General features: G+C 40.1%; 1 protein-coding gene across 1 annotated transcript in view; it reads right to left on the bottom strand.

Annotated features, from left to right (window-relative positions):
* Window positions 1-12,766, bottom strand: part of LOC147136184 (aryl hydrocarbon receptor-like) — a 50,398-nt gene extending 37,632 nt beyond the window's left edge. Inside the window, exon 1 of the mRNA XM_086051300.1 lies at window positions 12,386-12,766. Within this exon, the coding sequence (XP_085907426.1) occupies window positions 12,386-12,444 (59 nt within the window). The 5' untranslated portion in view covers window positions 12,445-12,766. The remainder of the gene's footprint in view (window positions 1-12,385) is intronic.
* Window positions 12,767-20,667: the final 7,901 nt, after the last annotated feature.

A 20,667-nucleotide genomic window follows, 5' to 3' on the forward strand; every position in this document is an offset into this window, starting at 1 on the left:
TGTGGCTGATGCCCAATTTCATTTATGGCACAGGGACAGTCGTTTCTGGAAACTAGCTAGTTAGCACGCACAGGCTACTGTGGGCGTCTGAGTGAACACTGCACGCATGCCCTGTTGTGGTACGCTAACATTTTCACATCGACTACGAATTAAGGATGCATTAGTCAGCAAACTGACGTTTATTAAAAACCAAAACAGTTTTTGTATACCCGCGGTTGACATCAAACAGCGAGAGGATATGCGCTGCCTCATGGTCACTCTGACCACGTACCAAGTGTTGCGTTTAAGAACTGGGAAATCCCACTACTCAAAGGTAAAACAACAGGACTCATTTACCACAAACCCTTAAAGGGGAAAAAATCAATCCAAACACATTTTTTTCAGAATATTTTCCCAGCAGGTCCACTAGTTGAAACACGGCATTCTGATTAATATTGCATTTGTGGAATATGAGTTAAGCAGCAAAATCCATCCCTTTTTAGCCATATCAGGGGGCGGCCATTTAGTCACTTCTGTCGACTGAAAATGACATCACAACTACTCAGGGCTAGGGTAACGACCAATCACGGCTCAGCTTCAAACACAGGTCAGCTGGCAAAGTGGCCAGTGGCCGCGGCGGGCCGCACAGATGGAAAGAAAAAAAAATAAAGAAAAAAAGTACAGTACTTCCCTTTTATTTATTATGCGAGGCTGAAAAACATCTTATTTTGAAAAGTGACCAGATTCTCTCCGTTACATCCATCTATCACTGACTCTTAACGCATGTCAAGTTGTCTCCGTCGCGCAACGCTAATATTAAATGCACAAGCTAGCAAATGAGTAAAATAAGCAGACGTATTTGGAAAGTTTCTATTCTCCCCCCGACGGGGATTAGTTACAGGGCCGCGAAAGGTATAGACTTGTATGAACCTGTCTGTGGCAGAAAAAGCTTGGCGACCACTGTCTTGCGTCTCCCCAACCTGGAACAAACTGGTTTCCAAAGCACTGCTGCATGGTGAAGCTCGCCTGCGAATTAGCCTCATGTGACAACAAGAGACTGAAAAAGGTTTGGATTCTACTGTGTAACTAGCTACATTCTGCATATTTTTTACAGAAAAAAAAGTTTCTGCTGTGTGTAAGATAAACTTTTTTCTTTTTTTAATCCATCTGTGTAACCTCTTTCTCTGCAAATATCCCATGTTACAACGTGGAGACCCGCAACTATGAATACGAAGTAGCCGTTCTATTGTATATACAAACATGTTTTTATGGCCTAATTTAGCTGTGGCAGTTTAATCAGGTATGTATTTGTAATCCGGAAATTACGATGTATAAATGATTTTTACAAGTAAATTATTGAACCACCGCCATGCTGCACTGGTTTAATTCATTGCTATACATTTGTGGGGGTGTGGCCAGAGGCTCCAAACAAGTAATTGTGTACCCAACCAAGTGAATTTTCTGATGAAGAACCAAGTTAGTACTGCGGTGTGCGCATTGGGAACACTCGCTAATGGATTCTGACTGGTGGGACTGGGAACTACAGCATTAACTATTTTTTTAAAAAATGTTATAAAAAGCAAGTCAGAGCAAAAGCATGAGGCTCGTAAAAGACAATCTGGATGAGCAGATCAGCGTCGGAATGCTCCCGGGTGACAACCATGGACGTTTTATAGCATCTGCTCAATGGTGCCTTTGTGCGTCCCAAGTCCAGCTGGCTGTCCATGGGGAAAATAACCTCCACATCTTCAGACACAGGCCACCTTTTTATTTTGGGATTAAAACACTGGGAGCTGTCTGGTGTATGCAATTTGCCAGGCAAGTGCTGCAAACATGCAGTATCAAGAGTGTAAAACACGACGGACACACATGCTATAATTCTACTGACAGAATGAGTTAAAATTGGATCGCAGGCATTTTAAGTGACATGGCCACAAACATATACTGTACAGTGTGCTATACAAGTTGCCATGTATTCATTCTATTCGGTGTCACTGTTTTTGAAAGGTTTTGCATATATATATATATATATATATATATATATATATATATATATATATATATATATATATATATATATATATATATATATATATATATATATATATATATATATATATATATATATATATATATATATATATATATATATATATACACACACACACACACACACATTTCTTTTGCCTGATTTCTTAATTTCGGATACATTTTCCAATGCAATGCATGGCATTTATTATGAATAATGTAATGACTAATGGTACCGAGTGCAGCAGGATCTCATTCGCTAGCACCATGTTAGCTGCATTATCATGTACACAGGCGACGACTTTATTTTGTAGTGCCCACGTACCCATCACACTCCGCAGGAGAGCAGCCAAGTTTTTCCGATGTGTGTCTTTCCTCTAAGGCTAGGTTCACACCGCAGGCAAATGCGACCCAGATCGGATTTTTTTGCCCATATGCGACCTGTATCTGATTTTTTATGACAGTCTGAACGGCTCAATTCCGATTTTTTCAAATGCGACCTGGGTCGCTTTCACATGTGGTCCTAGATCAGATACGTATACGATCTTTTCCAATGCGTTCGCGGTCTGAACGGCCAGGTCGCATATACTGTATACGACATTGACGAGCCCAAGATGCGCTCCGCGCAGGCGGAGGGAGAGTGCTGGCAGCAGGGGGATCAAATCTGCAAAGTTGTTTTGAGTAACACTATTGACTTTATATTTTACTTTAATTTAATCCCACTTGAAACGTGAAGCATAAAGTGGACATTTATGGCGATCGTAGTAATTCAGCCACGGCTCAGAGTGATTGATTTTTTACGCACGGTTATGACGTGACGTCATCGTTAGTAATGTCTGCATGAAATGAGATAATAAAACTTCGCCTCATAATTTCCCCCAAATACTGGATTTATTTCTACCTGCTACCTCAATCGCTTGAATGCCCCGACACGCTCGACCACATTTACTTCCGCAAACACAACGTCGTTTGTGACGTCGTCTCCTCTTCTGCGCAGGCGGGCCACTTTGACGATGTGTTCATACAGCAGACAAGACAGGGGTCGCATTTTTAATGTAATATGAACACTTAGACAAAAAAATTGAATTTTTTTAGGGGGGAGGGAGAAATTCTCTCTCTTGGTGCTCAGCATGTTTACAGAGGCCGAGGCGTGTGGAACAAGATGTGTGATAATGCCGCGTTTAACCGACTAGCAAAATACAAAACGTTTAATAAATCGTAGACGGTTAAACTGTTAGTCGCACACATCCCTAATCCTGGCGTCAAACCGAGCATGTGACTGGTCGACTTCATGTTGCCGTGCACGTGTCCTACTTCAGGCCTCGTTAACTAGCGCGATGACTTTAAATCTCAGATCTAAAGTCAGCTCATGTTCAGTTTCATGGTGAATTTAAATCATGTCTTTTTTTTTTTTCCTCGCTGGGTGACACTAATACGCTGTCGTAGATTTGTGCCACGTGTCACTCAGGCAAACAGGCATGTAATTTGTGGACTGTCCTTAAAGAGACACTTGGGTGAGCTTAACATTGGCTCTTATATTATAGGTTTGCATGTAAAAATGACATAAGTACTAAAATGCTCACCTCAAAAGACTCTGTAGTGATTTAAGGGCTTTTTTTGTGATTTCGTTTATGACAAATTTCACCGCGCCAAAAGCGAGCGTGGCTTATGTTATGTTTTCGGTCTCAGCAGTCTACGTCACGCGAGGAAGGCATGCTTGGTAATATTGCTCGCTTTGTCAGTTCTGTTGTCTAAAACGGTGACCGATCGCCACCAAAACTCAAAAGCACATTACTATTCTTGTCCACTTCAACCTGTGAAAGTATAAAAGTGTTCTGCACTATAGTTTGGATTTATTGACATAAAACGGGATCTCATCATGATCACCTCCACAAAATAAAAAATACCGTGGCGATTGCTCCTCGACTTTCACAAGCTGAAGCGGACAAGAGCATGAATGCGCACACGTACCCCGACTGGTTATATTTCGGACATTTAGCGACGTAAACTCGTGTCTCAGGAGGGAGAGAGACGGCGGCTTGCAGCAGCAGCCGGCAGATTGGAGCTTTACGTCCCCTTCTTCCCTCCCCGGCTAAAGGTAGGATAATGGGACGGCTAATAGCAACAACTAGCACTGTTATTACACATGCAATTGTAATGACAACAAATTCAGCCGTGATCTTTTGACAAGACAGTTTCCGAAATTGTCCTGCACGTGATATATTCACAAATGTAGTTATGATGCGGACTACAAGCGTGTAAACTGAATATTAAGCGAATATCGAACATCCTGGCTGCCACGTTTAACGTGCTCGCCTAAAGCAGAGTGTGTGTTTGTGTTTGTTTGCTCAACTTGGAAAGGGTTTTCTAAGTGTGTGTTTGTTTATTTAGCTTTTGTTTAGTGTGCTTGGGCAGTTGCAAAGTTTTTCCTCGTAATCCATATGGCTCGTGGTGGAACAAATTGCACATCGCGGTGACCGTTTTGACACATTTAACAATGTTATTCCCACCTACGTAAATCTTGTCAAGCCCAAACTATTTACAGAATAGGGACGTGGATTTGCGCCTTGCTATGAATTCACCCGCTTAGACGATGGGACAATCATCCGTATTTGAAACATGTTTGCGTGGCTGCTAACAGAGTCACGTGACTGGGTCCTGACCGCTGATTCGGCAAATGTTTATCACTTACTTCTCCTTTGTAGTCTATGCACACTGATTTGCGGGGGCAGCTCGAGCTGTCTTTATTTTGACGTCAAAGGTGATGCTGCTGTTGAGCATCGGTGAAAAAAAGAAACTATACGCTTGACACGTCTAAACAAGCACGATACGCGGCCAACTTTGGACCAGCTGCACTAGCGTTGCGTTCATTGCCTGCACAATAAGCAATTAATGTGTGGCTCAAAGCCAGCCTCACGTATTGCCACATCCATGTTGTGACCGACAACAGTCGCAACATGGATGTGGCGATACGTGAGCGACTCCGTGATTTGAAAGAAAGATTGAGGATAATATCAATGACAATATGCATCGCCCACCTCTACGTGAGACGTACTCAGGACGAACGAGAGTGTGGCCTAATTTTGTTCAAATAAATGACAAGTCGACTCAGCATAATTTTTGAAATAAGATATTGTACATACTAGGGGTGTAATGGTACACTAAATCATGTTTCGGTTCGGTTCATTTTATTGGAAACTTCGGTTCGGTATATTTTTAGTAAAAAAAACAGATTTTTTTTTTGGTAATATTTTTAATTTGAAAAGATGTCAAGTAAACTACTTTTTTTTTCGGAAAAAAAAATAATAAATGCGAACCATTTGGGTGATATTCTAAGAAATTACACCAGAATAAAAAATACACTAACAATAAAGATCTCTTAATTTTGTAAATTATTAAGGCACTGAAATCTTTAAACACTCAGCAGCAACACCCAATGACACACGTAAGTATTCAAGTTAAAGACAAGTTGGCATTACAGTACATATATACACTTTTTGTGATGAAAAAAATACATAAAATAACAGTTACAATTATTGCTAACTATATTTAAACTCTTTTTATAATGAAAAAAATACAGTAACTTTAAAAGTCTTTATGAAATTGTATACACTTTTTAGACATTGAAATCTTTGAATGTTCAACAGCATATTGTAACGAATTGGGTTATCTGTGTTGTGGTCGGATTTGTGTGTTACTGAGTTGTGATGATTCATGAATGCATCGTACAGCAAGCGAGTGAAGCAGCGGAGAAAGAAGAGCGCGAGCAGTTGTACTTGGATTAAAAATAATATAAAAATGTGATAATTAAACTACATCTGACGGCATGTTCCTGAAAGACGCTACAATATGATAAATCTCGCTATTTAAGTTTGACATTTTTTCTAAGAAACATTCACAGTCGGACATACCGTGCATCTCATGTAGCAATGTCGGCACACAACTTTCGGACTTAACCACGTACCTTTCCCCATCGGCGATTTTAACAGGACAGCCAGAATTTTCCCAAACAGGAGACCGCAGTGTACGGGGGCCTTCGAGCTCTGGCTCTTTTCTGGCTCTCACTGTTGTGCCGCCAGTCTCCTCTCCCGCATGCAACAGTCAATAGCGCCCGTGCGTAAGCTCGCACTAATAAGTGGACCGAACCGAACGCAAGTGGACCGAACCGAACATGCCATACTGAAATTACTGTATTAATACACCCACGTGTACCGTTACACCCCTAGTACATACTAACCCGATTAAATATCTCTGGACAGAAACATGATGTACAAGTAAAGATCCCCGTCTTTGACATGCTCCGCAGGCACCCCACTGGAAATAGTAGCGGTAGCTGAATTCACGAAGAAGAAAATCCCCACATCACATTCTGTTTTAAACAATGTAAACTATAAACAGCAAAAAGATGTGGAGCTGAGAAAATAAAGCATTTACCAACTAAAAACACAGCACAGGACCTTGCAGACCAATATCCAGACCTCCTGTACAAAAGCACGGGTAAACTATTTTGTTCTAGATGAAATGTAATAATAGATTATAAAGAAAGTCATCCATCAACAAGCACTTCACCATTGTATCGTTCCAATTACACGTGAAAGGTTTAAAAACCATGCACTCTCTAGAAATCCTCACGGAGGCGACGGAATCGAGGTCTGTCGGGAGCACAGAACGAATTAAGATGAGAAACTTACTTATATAGAATGTGTATGTAAATAAGTATCAAGTCTAGAGTTGGGCAATATGCTGACATAAATCAATAATTAAACCTGTCTTTAAATGTGTGAGTTGAAATGTAATCATCCAGACAAATTTGGAATATGTTCGAAATAATCAACTGCAGAAGTATCACTAACTCCCTTGTGTACAAAATGTTACTTGTGTACAAAACTTTACTTTATTCTAATCACACTAAAATTGACTAAATGTACTATAACATGTTTTGACATGCTCCTAACAACATTCACAAATTGTTTTGAAAATTTTATCTATCACCCACCTGTAGTTGTTTCACAGTACAGGCTGATAATGTTATACATTACATTTTATCAAGGCACGCAGTTGGGAAAAAAAAGTCTAAGAGTGCTAAAGGATTTCGCTTCCTCATCAGATCTGTGAAGCTATCAACATCCCACTGTCTGCTATTAACGACCCAGCAATGAGAAGATCCCTGAGAGAGAAAGTCATCAATGTAGGAGCCATTCTGGGTTATCACTGGCTTAAAAAAATATTTAGCTACAGTCCACCAGAAAGAAGCAGTACTGAGGAGACAAATTGAGACAAAGACTTTTGCCATCATGAAACTCCAGACGCTGAGAGGAGATCTGTGCTAAATATCCGTTCTCTCTCTGTTGCTTTTGCAAACATCTTTTGTAAAAATCCACTTCAACATTTTTGAAAAAGTGCTTGATTGTAAACAAATGAGGTTTTGACCAAGAAACAAAAGTAACCTTAATAGCAACTTTTTGGAAAATTGCCCATGAAATGAGGCATTTTAGGCCGCAACAATCATAAAAAAATGCCAGCAAAGTCCTGCAGGGACCGATAAATACCGTAGCATAATAACACATAACAAAGAAGGCTCTAGAGTTGAGAGTAGTCTTACTACTTAAACATCTGCATCTGTGTCACCACAAACAACTCATCACAAGTGATGCTCCCAACATTTGTTTATATAATCAGGCGCTCAGTTACTGGGAATTCTGGTTAGCACGCACTGGAGGAAACCACAGAGGAGAACCTGGACAGGCTCCCAACTGTATGATTCTTCTATTCGTCACACTCACTAGCTGGTTGGAAACAACATCATCCATCAGACTCTGTGGGCCTTATACAGCTGTCCACATTCAAATGTTTTACATAAATCACATTCAACGCTTGTCTGTGAGTCACACTTGAGCAAACACTAAACTGCCTCGGCCAAATGTTGTTGCCAACATTAGGAAAAACGATTACACTTTACAATGCCATGCGGCATATTTAGTTAAAAAAAAAATCTACAATTGTAGCATAATACCAATAATTTGCCCTTAATTGTTTGCTTTTACACGCATTCACTATGACCTTTTGACAAATTTGAAGACACACACTTCAAATGAATATGGCTGCAAAGTAAGTGTGTGACATGCGGTAAACGTTTAGCATCGGATGTGTTTGGAGTCGCGCTCCAATTGTTTTAAAATATTTTTTCTAATTCATCAATGATTCTTTTTCATTTTGGGGGAGGGGAAACCCCTATTTTACGTAGAAAATTGTTATACAGGCAGTCCTCGTATTATGACGTACGCGAACTAGGACGTTTCGATTTTACCACGCCCGTAGCTCCTCCTCCATTATGTCCCCAGCACCATAGTGACTACGTTTACATGCAGTCAATATTCAGGTTAAAATCAAAAGTCAGATTTTCTGAAACATTCTGAATACCGGCATCGATCGTGTCTGTGCGCGCCGGCTGTATCTTTGCCTCTTTCGCCCTCCACTCGTCCTTCTCCATCCACTTCTCAGCAGTAATGCTAAGCACAGCATCTTATGTTTTTATTTTAATGTATTTTCGTTTTTTATACAAAGTATTTTGACGTAAATTTAGACTTTAATGATGAAATCCGACATACGCCGAAATTCAGGTTACATCGCCAGTGTAGGAACGTAACTCATTCGTAAAATGAGAACTCCCTGTATACTGTATATCAACTCTTATTCAAACATTTTTGGGGGGTCGGGGGTACAAATATGTAATGTTTTTTATCCGTGCAATTACAACGACCATCAAATATACATGGATTTTTACGTGGAAAACGAAAACCAGTTGGTCATTCATCATTAAAGTGGAAATCAACCCAAACACATTTTTTTTCCAAGGATATGTTCCCAGCAGGCCCACAAGTTGAAACACTGCATTCTGATTAATATTGCGTTTGTGGAATATGAGTTAAGATGTGAAATCCACCCCTTTTTAGCCATCTCTGGGGGTGGCCATTTTGTCACTTCTGTTGACTGAAAATTACATCGCAACTGCTCAGGGCTCAGGTAATGAACAATCACGGCCGACCTGTTTTCTGAAGTTGAGCGAGGTGGATGATTTAATGTAGATTAACTCTTATCCCGCAACTGCAATATTTATAAGAATGTCTTGTTTCAACTACTGGGCTTGCATAGAACGTCCATCCATCCATTATCGATACCACTTGTCCTCACAAGGGTCGCGGGGCGTACTGGAGCCTATCCCAGCTGTCTTTGGGCAGTAGGCGGGGGACACCCTGAATTGGTTGCCAGCCAATCGCAGGGCACACAAAGACAAACATCCGCACTCACAATCACACCTAGGGGCAATTTAGAGCGATCAATTAACCTGCCATGCATATTTTTGGAATGTGGGAGGAAACCGGAGTAACCGGAGAAAACCCACGCAGGCACGGGGAGAACATGCAAACTCCACACAGGGAGGCCGGAGCTGGGATCGAACCCACAACCTCTGAACTGTGAGGCGGACGTGCTAACCAGTCGACCATAGAACATATTCTAGAAAAAAAGATGTTTGGGTTGACTTCCCCGTTAAGTAGAAATGTGGTTTATTTGTGTTCTGTATTAACTGTGGTTTGTTTTTTGGACTTCAATTTCATGTTTTTCCTTGTGTTCCTTTGCCTGTCCTATTGGGTTAGTGGGTCCACCTGTGCTTATCATTCCAGTCCCTAGTGTTCCCAGCCAATCAGCTCCCTCGAACCATTTGTGCCTTGTCCAGATTGTGTGTTGTCTCGTCAATTTGTCTGTATTTAGTTCCCTGCTTTCTTTAAGTCCTTGTCGGTTCCGTGTCAGTTGTTAGGTCAATGTCAAGTCCAACCCTTTTCCCAAGTGTTTAGTTTCATTTGATCCTTGTTGTTTTGCCCTTTAGTAGTATCCGAGTACCTTGTTTGCCTTTTTGTTTTCTTTAAATGAAATATTTTTGATTACACTCCATTTTCACCTCCTGCCTCCCTGCTTTTGGGTCCTCTCCACGCCAGCTCCTGACAGAACGAACCAACCCGGAATGGACCCAGCGGGAGAGATAACGCATTCATGCACAAATTGACGCAATTCATAAATGTATTAAGTTGTTGATCAACTTTGTGTCTTTTTTTCTTATTTATTTATTTATTTAATCTTGCATGAGTGTTACGTAACTACGAGTACGTATGGGCAGGAAGTAATGGATATGCATGGCGAAATCCTTCTCCATCCTCTCATATGCCCATTGTGATCCAATGCCTGTAAGTATATACCGTATGTTAATGATTTATAATCATGTGGGCCTGCAATTAGCCATTATTTTAATTATGTCAATTAATCAATCAATGTTTTTGTTTTGTTTTAATTTTCCATCCCTATGTGTATCTTGTGATTTGCTGGCAACCAGTTCAGGGTGTACCCCACCTACTGCCCGAAGAGCTGGGGTAGGCTCCAGCACGGTCACGACCCCCGTGAGGGTGAGCGTTTCAGATAATGGATGGATGGAAGTAGGGCTGTTCGATTTTGCCTAACAAGAAAATCCCGATTATTTTCTCTCAAACCCGAATTTACGATATCTTTGTAATATAAAAAATTAATGAAAAATTAAGTATTTTGAATGTCTTTTATTTAAACTTAACTTTTCTTTCTTTGAACTCAAAATGCCAGTCAATTTAACTCAATACACACAGAACAATCCATTGGGATTAACAGCATTTTACTTACACAATAGATTTCAGATCTGTTCTTAATTAAACCAATACTGAAAGAATAAAGTGCATATACCATCTGAAACTAAATCAACATGAGAGAAGGTAGATAGTCAATTCTGTAAACCAAACAGTCTGTCAGCAAGTCATTTTGCCAACCAGCTAGTGACAAGCCGCTCACCTTTCTCCCTGGACTTACTTAAACATAAATCAATGATTAGTGCAAAACTGTCACTCAATAATACAATGCACTGTCAAGCTTAAGTATGTGATAACCGGCTGGCCAGAGGTCCGTTGTCGAGGAGAAAAAAAAGGGACGCCTTTCAGACGTTGAGTTACTTGCTCGTGGGTTGTATTGTACATGCGGGGCACACACTACACTACAGATCTATATTTGCCCCATTTATTAACTATACGCTCACTTGCCTGGGCAAATAGCAGAATCGCCGGTAGCCATGGATGGTGTTGTAGTTTTTCCGATATGCACGCTCGTGGGAGGAAACGGAAATGCAGAGGAAACTACGGTGGCTTAGATACACCAAAAATAAAAATAAAAAAATCGAACGTGCCGATTAACGTTTTGTAACATCTTTTTATCAAGAAAATTTGGTTTCTGTTCAAAATCGAGCACTAGATGGAAGTTTTTTTAATGATTTTTTTTTTCTGCCAAAAATCGGGGGACGGTCTAAGAAAAAAAAATCAATACTGGTTGGGCTCTAGTTGATAATGTATTACGTTTAATACAAAATGAGAAGAGAAATGGAGATGGAGAAAATAGCAGTCTAATTATTATAAACCTTAGGAACAGGTGGTTGGTTCCAACCATAAGCCAGAGTAATTTCTGGGGTTTTTTTTTGTATCAAACATTGGGCAAACAGACACTCAACTAAATATGCACATTTAATAGAGTAATATAATTTCCTTATTAGCTCGTAAAGATGAATCAACAAGTTAGCCAACATAACAGCAATTGCATGACTATATACGGGCAGACATGACTAAAGCTAACTCACAAGCATTGTATCCACTAATATCAAACTTGGCAGACTTCTGTACAGTTCTTTTCAAAGCCAAAGAGGAAGCGGGACGTGCTCGAAGAAAGTTGAAGCATGGAGAGAGGGGGGGAGGAAAGGGGGGATATCAGATTACAATAACAGAGCGCGGCTCGCGAGACTGCCCCGCCCTCCCCGATGCATCGCGTGAGAGCAGCAGTGGACTCTCCAACTTGATTGTGATTAATGCGCCAGGGCAACGCACCCGTGCCAGAAACGAGCGGCGCACATTCTTAAGGTGGTCCGCAACTGAAATAACAATCCAGCGCCGTTTCAAGTAAACCCACCCAATGTAATTTGTTTGCTAAAATGTTAGTCTCATGAAATGTTACAATCCACCACTGACAATCATTTCTTTGGCGACTGTCTCGCGCTAGACGTTGACGGGGCGCATGAAAAGTCCACCTTAACACGGTTCTTCCTTGCAGCTGAAATGCTCTGTGCGGTACAAACTTTTCAGCTTACTATTACAGTCACAAAATGTATTACAAATTAATACATGTAAACCATTACGAACTAGAGAATTCTGCACTTTGCAAACTTTCACTTAAGTCATGCGCAAACATGGCCGCTCGGCTTGAAATGTTATGGCTATAATAGTTTCACGACTTCGTTTTTACAAAAACAAAGTGGACCTACTGTTTGAGGACGGGTTTCTTCCTCTTCTTGTTGGCGTAAGTCCCAGAGGTAGCCAACATTTGTGAGCCGCTTGCCACGCAAACTTCACCTAGAGTTCGTCTTCTGAGACGACCTTTTCTCCTCCCGAGCGAGGACACGCTCGTGTCTCCGGAGTGTAAAAATAAAGTCACTCCCGACGGGATACACCCGACATGTTAAGCCCGGTGAGAGTGCAAAAAACAACACAAGCCGAACCCACAGTGGTTTGTTGCCGTGTTGACAGGCTCCCCGGTCGGTCAGTGTGGCGTGGTCTTGGTCGGCGGTGTAGTGGTGTGGGGGCTGAAGCGGAATGGCTGTGACCCAAGTGGAGGAGGAGGAGGAGGCAAAGTTGAGTTGGGGGTTGAACCTATGTAGAGGCCTCCTCTTCGCACAAACAGCACACCCTATATATATTTAACTTTCTGTTTGCTGCTGCAATTGATGCTATTTTCGTTTATCACGGCCTCCTAAATATTTACAGCTTAACACCAAACATTTAACATTTGCTTTCACCTTAAATTAAATCAGAAGTGGCAAATGTCATAGTACGAAAATTAACATATGTTTTTCATTTACTGTTATTAAAACTTATGGATATTAAAGAACCTTTCCGCGAGTGGGGAAAAAACAGTTTTTTTCGGGGCTTTTTGCGACCGGATACAAAGGTTTTTTTGCGAGAGAAAGCAGGGTTTTTTTCTCTACCATGTCACTAATAGTTATAGTAGCCCTCAACCCCTCATGACTGTGAGCCCATATAAATGTACGATCGCCTTCTATTATCACATATACACAATAAATTGATTTATGAATTAGTTTTAAAGCCAGTAAATATTGAACTATTTTTTTATTTATTTTAGAGGAGAGATTGGTAATAAAAATGCTTGCAATATCTCATTTCTCAGCATTGGTAAAAGTGAAGATACAGTAGTTGTTACGAGTGCGGGGTAGCGGGCCCAAATGCATGAGGCAAAAATGAAGTGCAATATTAAGTATTTAATTTAAAGAAGAAAAAAAAAAAGCAACAAGTACTGGGATAATACCAAATGAACAAGGACCAAAACAAACTACACAAACACTAGGACTTGACTTTGACAAATGACAAACCACAACAAACCAACAAGGACTGAAAGAAAGCAGGGAACTAAATACAGACAAGTTGACGATACAACAAGCAACAAGGAACCCCTGGACAAGATACACAGGGTAGGAGGGAGCTGGTTGGCTACCACAAGGGACCGGGATGAAAAGCACAGGCGGACTCAACAAGTAACACAAGGAAACACATTAAAGTAAAAAAAACAAACGCCAAAGACAGACTATGACAGTACACCCCCCCCCCCCCCACCCCATTTTAAAGGACAGATCAAAGACGTCCAACAAAACAGGCCAAAAAGATGTGCGGGTGGAGAGGGGGCCAGGAGATGGGACCACAGTGTACCAATCAGGTGGGTGTCCTGGACACCAGACCAGAGGTCACTGTCGGACCCAGTCCGGTGGACGTCCCGGAAGCCAAACAGGCTCGGGTGGTGTAATAGGCTTAGGTGGTGGCCGCAAGGGTCCTACAGTCGGAACAGCCTCGGGTGGCGGCCACGGGGTTCGCACCTCCGGAAGAGGCTCAGGTGGCGACCGTGGGGCAGACAGAGGAACACAAGGAAAACATGAAACTAAAGTTAAAAAAAAAACTCAAAAGACAGACTATGACAGTACCCCCCATTTTAAAGGACAGATCCCAGATGTCCAACAAAAAGGCCAAAAAGAGGGGCGGGTGGAGAGGGGGCCAGGAGGTGGAACCACAGTGCGCCAATCAGGTGGGTGTCCTGGACACCAGACCAGAGGTCGCCGTCGGAGCCAGTCCTGTGGACGTCCCGTAAGCCAGACAGGCTCGGGTGGTGGAATAGGCTTAGGTGGTGGCCGCAGGGGTCCTGCCGTCGGAACAGCCTCGGGTGGCGGCCACGGGGCTCGCGCCTCTGGAAGACGCTCAGGTGGCGACCGCGGGGCAGACAGAGGAACACAAGGAAAACATGAAACTAAAGTCAAACTCAAAAGACCGACTATGACAGTAGTTTTCAAGAAATCTGAATTTGACGCACATGATCTGAAGTTGTTGTCCACAAATGTCCCTGGGCATTGAGGTTAGCATATGTGCCTTAGGGTCTCCGTTAAAATTTGCAGTGTAAGAAAAGAAAATTGGGCTACACAAAATGCTTGTGCTCAGGAAAAGAAATCATTTTATGTTGGATTTTGGTTGTTCAATGGTTAGCTAGCTCAACAAATGTGTTTCCATAACTTTGCTAATGTTGTGAACTGACTAACAAAAAATGTTAGAGTAGTACCAAATTATAACTGAAAATAAACCTTACTCGAATGTGTGAACCTTCATGCTCCATAGTTCACGCTCCACAGTTCACATTTGTCTGTGTCGCTGTTGTCCCTGTTTTTTTTTTCTGCCCTATAGGATCACAAGATCTCAATCAATCAAGAGCTGAACTGCGGCTGACCTCCCGATCTGTTTTTTTTTTATGATATAATCCTCACCCGTGGAGGTTGAAAAAGTAACAAGCCTATTTTGACAAAGATTGGAAAGGACAGTTGGTTGTTTTCAAATGTAGGGAGTAAAAGTAAAACGTTTTTAGAAAAATAAAAACTCAAGCTAGGTAAAGATATCTGAAAACTCTACTTACTGTATGTGAAATAAAGTATTTGTATTCGTCACCTCCCACCACTGGAAATAATAAAAACAGATAATCACAATATTTTGAGACCACAAATTATTTCACGATGCAGCAGTCATGCGCTGATACTGTATGCAACTGAAGAGTCAAAATTGTTGCCTAGCACAACAACTATACAGTTAGGTTATCGTGGAGGAGGACCCAAAAATAAAGTATTTAATCTAACAAAAGGCAAACAAGGTGCTGGGATAATACTAAACTAACAAAAATGTTGAAGACCCAAATAAACAACAAGGAACAAAACAACTAAACAAACACGAGGACTAAACTGGACTGACCTTGACTTTGAACAGTGACAAGACAGGACAGAACAGACAAACCAACATGGGCTGAAAGAAAGCTGGCAACTAAATACAGACAAGTTGACGATACAACGAGGACACCTGGACAAGACACGCAGGGTAGGAGGAAGCTGGTTGGTTAACACAAGGGACTGGGATGATAAGCACAGGTGGACTCAACAACTTAACGAGAGACAAAGGAAAACAAGGAAAAGCATGAAACTAAACTCAAAAACAAAACTTAAAACACAGACCATAACACTTACACTACATTGTTGACATTAGTTCAGTGTTTCTAAATGATTTAGTTACCCCGAAGAAGAGGAAAATATTTCATGCCGCTCCAACTCTCCGTTATGACTGTAAATAGTATCATCTGGCTATAAATTGTTATAAGAGCACCTCTGCATAACACTGCAGCCTTATTAACAAAATGAAATAAGAAACTAAATACAAAATCAACTTACAACAATGAATAACTTTATTACCGTTGTTTTTTAGTCCCTCTCCACCTTTCTATTCACCGCTGTTACAAATTTTTCCATGGTGTCTCTCTTGTTCACTGCACTACGTAGGTACCATGTCTGTTTTTCAAGAGCCAGCGCTCAGTGTTTGATCAAAACGTAACTGAAATGAGAGCTATTAAACATATTCACCTAAAAAAAAAAGGATTGCTGCTGTGATCCTCCCTCTGTACATGAACCACTAGGTCAATCAGGGTTAATGCTGATCCTTTTCTTTTTAAGTTTTAACACACAGCGTTGAACTTAGTTTTATAACCTACAGAGAATATGAGAAGAATATGAACTCATTCCCTGCCAACCATTTTAGACCATTTTGACATTTTCAAGACCCACAGGATATTGTGGTCAATGATTATACGGTACATACACCAAACTACCAATTGAAAGAATAGACTCTCTCCTTTCAGTAGGAAGGAAAAAAATTGGATTCTGCCTTTTTCTGTCCTTATGAAATCAGCAGCTGTAAAGGTAGGTTGCACAAAATGCCACCACTTCTCCAAGTGGACTCACAAACTGTGCTGATCTCATATCTAAAATGGTGCATTGATGTCATCTATGGGTGGTTGTGCATCGGTGAAGTTGATTCCAAGTTTGAAATTTGCAGTGGAGTAGCATCAGATGCTCCCTCACCCAACCCCGCTGCAAAAAATGTAAGGGACAACTACTGGTCAATGGAAGTGAATGAGTTTTAAAAGGCGTGATGCCTACAGCAAGTAGTTTTGTTTGACTTCAGTTCTACATAATGTTTTGATACAACGCTTACTACTTTTTACACTCATATGACAAGAAGGTTACAAAGCACAATGCCTTCATCAAGTGTTCTTCATTCACTTTCTTAAAAGGCGGCAAAGTTGTGCTTTTATGTACTGTAGTTGTGTGTACATACAATAATACTGTTAGCTTTTTTTTTCACATTTCCAATGCTGGAAGTTTGACGGATCATTTCTATTTCCGTTATTTCTTCTGGGAAAAACTCTTTTAGTTATATATGGAGATACATATGGTAGCAAATAACATCTAGGCTTTATTTCAATCCCAATTTACTGCAGAGGGTAAGACAAAGCTATGTATCTAACTTCAAAACAAACTTGAACCCCCTCTACCCCCTTCTCCCCCATCTGTTCAACAGTTTGCAGGACGGACAATGCCTTCCACGTGGAAACATGTTTGTCAATTGACCACGAAGATTTACATCAACAGGAAATGAAATAAGACCTGCACTGAGTCACTCACGTCATGATTCACAGAAGAAAAACCACACCACTCATCATCTCATGTACAACATTTAAACATGTCGAGCCAGTGAGTATTAGATTTGTAATAAAATTTATTGTTCCATTATAGTAATTACATGAACATAACATGCACTCCAGCTGCCATTTTTACATTGGAAATCATATTGAAGTGTAGCTGAAACATTTCTGTGTGTGTGTTTGTGTTTTTACAGGAAGTTAAATGATAAACAGCGGAAAACCTACTCTGATTCATCTAGTTGTAACTCACTAAATGCTTCCAAGTCATAGATAAAGAACAATAGAGTTAGACTACTTTTTGAGTTTTGAACAATGTTGCTGGCACACTTGAGTCCAAAGAAAATAGACATTAAACTATAGGACTTTCGGCCTTAATCCTTTTGACTTGACCAGACTATCCAGCCCGTTTTATATTTATATTGCTGGGATTTATGTTTAATAGTCGACCATTGTTGTTTGATAATTACTAATAATCTTACTGGTTCCCTCATGTGGGTTTTTGTTAAGAAAGGAAGCATTTGGGGTAACATAGAGGACAGACTTATTCGTTTTTTTCCACTATTTATAGTACAAAGTGGGTATTAGAGGCAAACAGCCACCATCACGAACCTAATTGGCTGTTTTGTTATATTGGGAAATATACATATTTTTCAGCAGCAATGGTCTCATACCAAAGAATGGCACAGAAAATCAAATAACACCAAGTTGTGGAATTCCGAATTCAAATTCAGTTCAGCAAAAGGTTGAAAGCAAATGACAAACTTTCAGTGTGTTTTACATTTTTCTTTGGCTTTTATGGCTTTTGTTAGTTATTGCAAAACAGGAACACACCTCACTAAGAGGGCTTGCACTCAGAAATAAAGGGCAAAAAAAATAAATAAGTAAAAGGAGCACATTTTACACTAAACACAACATAGAAAATATGCATTTTAAATGTAATTTGCATGTAATAGCAAACTGCTCCTGCTCTCAGGTCTGTCTTTATAGGGGAAGTCAACCCAAACATATTTTTTTCAAGAATATGTTCTATGCAGGACCACTAGTTGAAACAAGGCATTATGATAAATATTGCATCTGTGGAGTTAATTCACCCGTTTTTAGCCATGTTTGGGGAGCGGCCATTTTGTCATTTTGAAAATGACATTACAGTTGCTCAGGAACTGACCTGTTTTCTGAAGCTGAGCCGTGATTGGTCATTACCTAAGTAGTTGTGATGTCATTTTCAGTCGACAGAATTGACAAAATAGCCGCCCCCTGAGATAGCGAAAAAGTAGTGGATTTTGCTGCTTAACTCATATTCCACAAATGCAATATTCATCAGAATGCTGTGTTTCAACTAGTGGTCCTGCATAGAACATATTCTGGAAAAATATATGTTTGGGTTGAGTTCCGCTTTAAAGGGGTCCTCTAAGGACTGATGTGGATTCAGTTATTCTCACAGACGTTACATAATATGTATATATCAGGTCTCATCAGAAAAGACAGATTTTTTGTTTTTGTTTTTTGTTGGATATTTGTAGCTGTGTGTTTTGGGTAGTTATCATGTTGGAGGACCCATGACCTCTATGACCCTGTGACCAAACTTTCTGCAGCACATTTCACTCCAGAATGCATTGTTAGTTTTAATATTTTAACATACCATGCACAAGATCAAGACAACCTGTGCCAGATGTAGTGAAGCAGACACATCTGATTGAGCCTCTTCCTGCTTGTTTCACAGGAATTAAAAAGTAAGTAACCTGTTCATTGTATGCCTGATTAATTGGAGTTTTTACTTAGGTGCTCAGTCATTGTAGTAACTCAATAGATGAATAAAAGAATTGAAGGTGACTTGTGCGCACAAGTAAAGGGTAGTAGTTGCTAAAACCCGGCGGCCCACCCATGAAACATGAGGTGACTGTCAGTTGTTTTAAGAGTGAAGTGAGCCAATGAGTCTCACACACACACACACACACACACACACACACACACCACGCACACACCCCCACACGTGCACACACAAACACACACGCAGACACGCCTTGGAATAGCTATGTAAAGGTTTCAAGTATGAACACTGACAGCTGCTTGCTGGAGGGGCACAAGTACAAGGAAATATTAGGCAAAGTTGAAAACAAGGTAACTGACTGACTATTTCTCACTCACCTTTTGTCATTTGCCTTCTTTGAACAACCACGTTTATAGGAAAGGTTGTGACTGATACCTTGCAATGGATGAGTATGACAAGATGGGTCATTCTTGAATACTGGTAACTTTTCAATGCCTTAACCTTTGTCAAAACAATATTTTTTACAATTAGTCCTTTATCAGGTGCTTAACCTTCAGAAACGTTATTGATAGAGCTTAAAGAGGTAGTCAACACAAAAATCTTCTTTACAAGAATAGGTTCTATGCAGGCACACAAGTCGAAACATGGCATTCTGATTAATCTTGCGTTTGTAAAATATGAATTGAGAAGTAAAATCCACCCATTTTCTTTCATTTGTGGGTTGCCATTTTGTCACTTCTGTCGACTGAAAAATACATCACAGTTGCTCAAGGCTCAGATAATGACCAATCATGGCTCAGCTTCAGGAAACAAGTGAGCTCTGAAATGACTAGAAACAAGTTCCTGCTTAATTCATATTCCACAAATGCAATATTAATCAGAATGCCATGTTTAGACTAGTGAAGGCGCATAGAACATATTATTGTAAAGATCTTTGGTTCGGTTTAGGACCTTCAGAATTTTGTACCTAATCTATCCAAAAGGGTTAAAAATGGCAAATTTGCTGAAAAATAAATAAATAAAAGAAAACAAAAAATAAAATAAAATAAGAGTTGATCTCTTTCAGATCCACAAATGAATATAAACACGTACATAATTTTTAATGAATTGTTTTTTTTTTTTAATTTTTAAAGTGACTAACAGGGTGTAAATGTTACAAATGGGGTGTCATTATCAACTATGACACAGTGAGTTTCAAGAATGTTTTTTATTAAATACATTAATAATAATAATAATTAACAAATAATTATTTAATTAGAGGGACACCACTATTGTGGAACCTATTATACCTATATAAACCTTAACCACCATAACATAAATAACAACACGTAAATAACATTTCCCAACACAATCCCGATACAAATAAATACACAAAATAAAATTATGATAAAAATAACTTGTAACTTGTAACTAAAAACACACAAACCCAAAAATTGCGCTTTAGCGCCTCCTAAGAAAAAAACACAGACACAACTCCCAGTAGGAATGTCATACAAACACGAAACAAACACCTAAATGTCGGAATAAAACCTAAAAAAAAAAAAAAAGGAAAAAAGTAGCCTATTTCAAACACTATCTCCTCCGACACAACATACGAAACATTAGAAGAGAGTAAAATTTTTGGTTGTTGATTTCCAATCGAATACCACTGGCTTAATGGTGAACGTCGGCCATCAGTTCCATCGCTGCAGTATTTTCCCTCATTG

The sequence above is a fragment of the Filicampus tigris genome, chromosome 14 (assembly GCF_054856515.1).
Source record: "Filicampus tigris isolate MCC_2025a chromosome 14, RoL_Ftig_1.0, whole genome shotgun sequence".
Classification (NCBI taxonomy): domain Eukaryota; kingdom Metazoa; phylum Chordata; class Actinopteri; order Syngnathiformes; family Syngnathidae; genus Filicampus; species Filicampus tigris.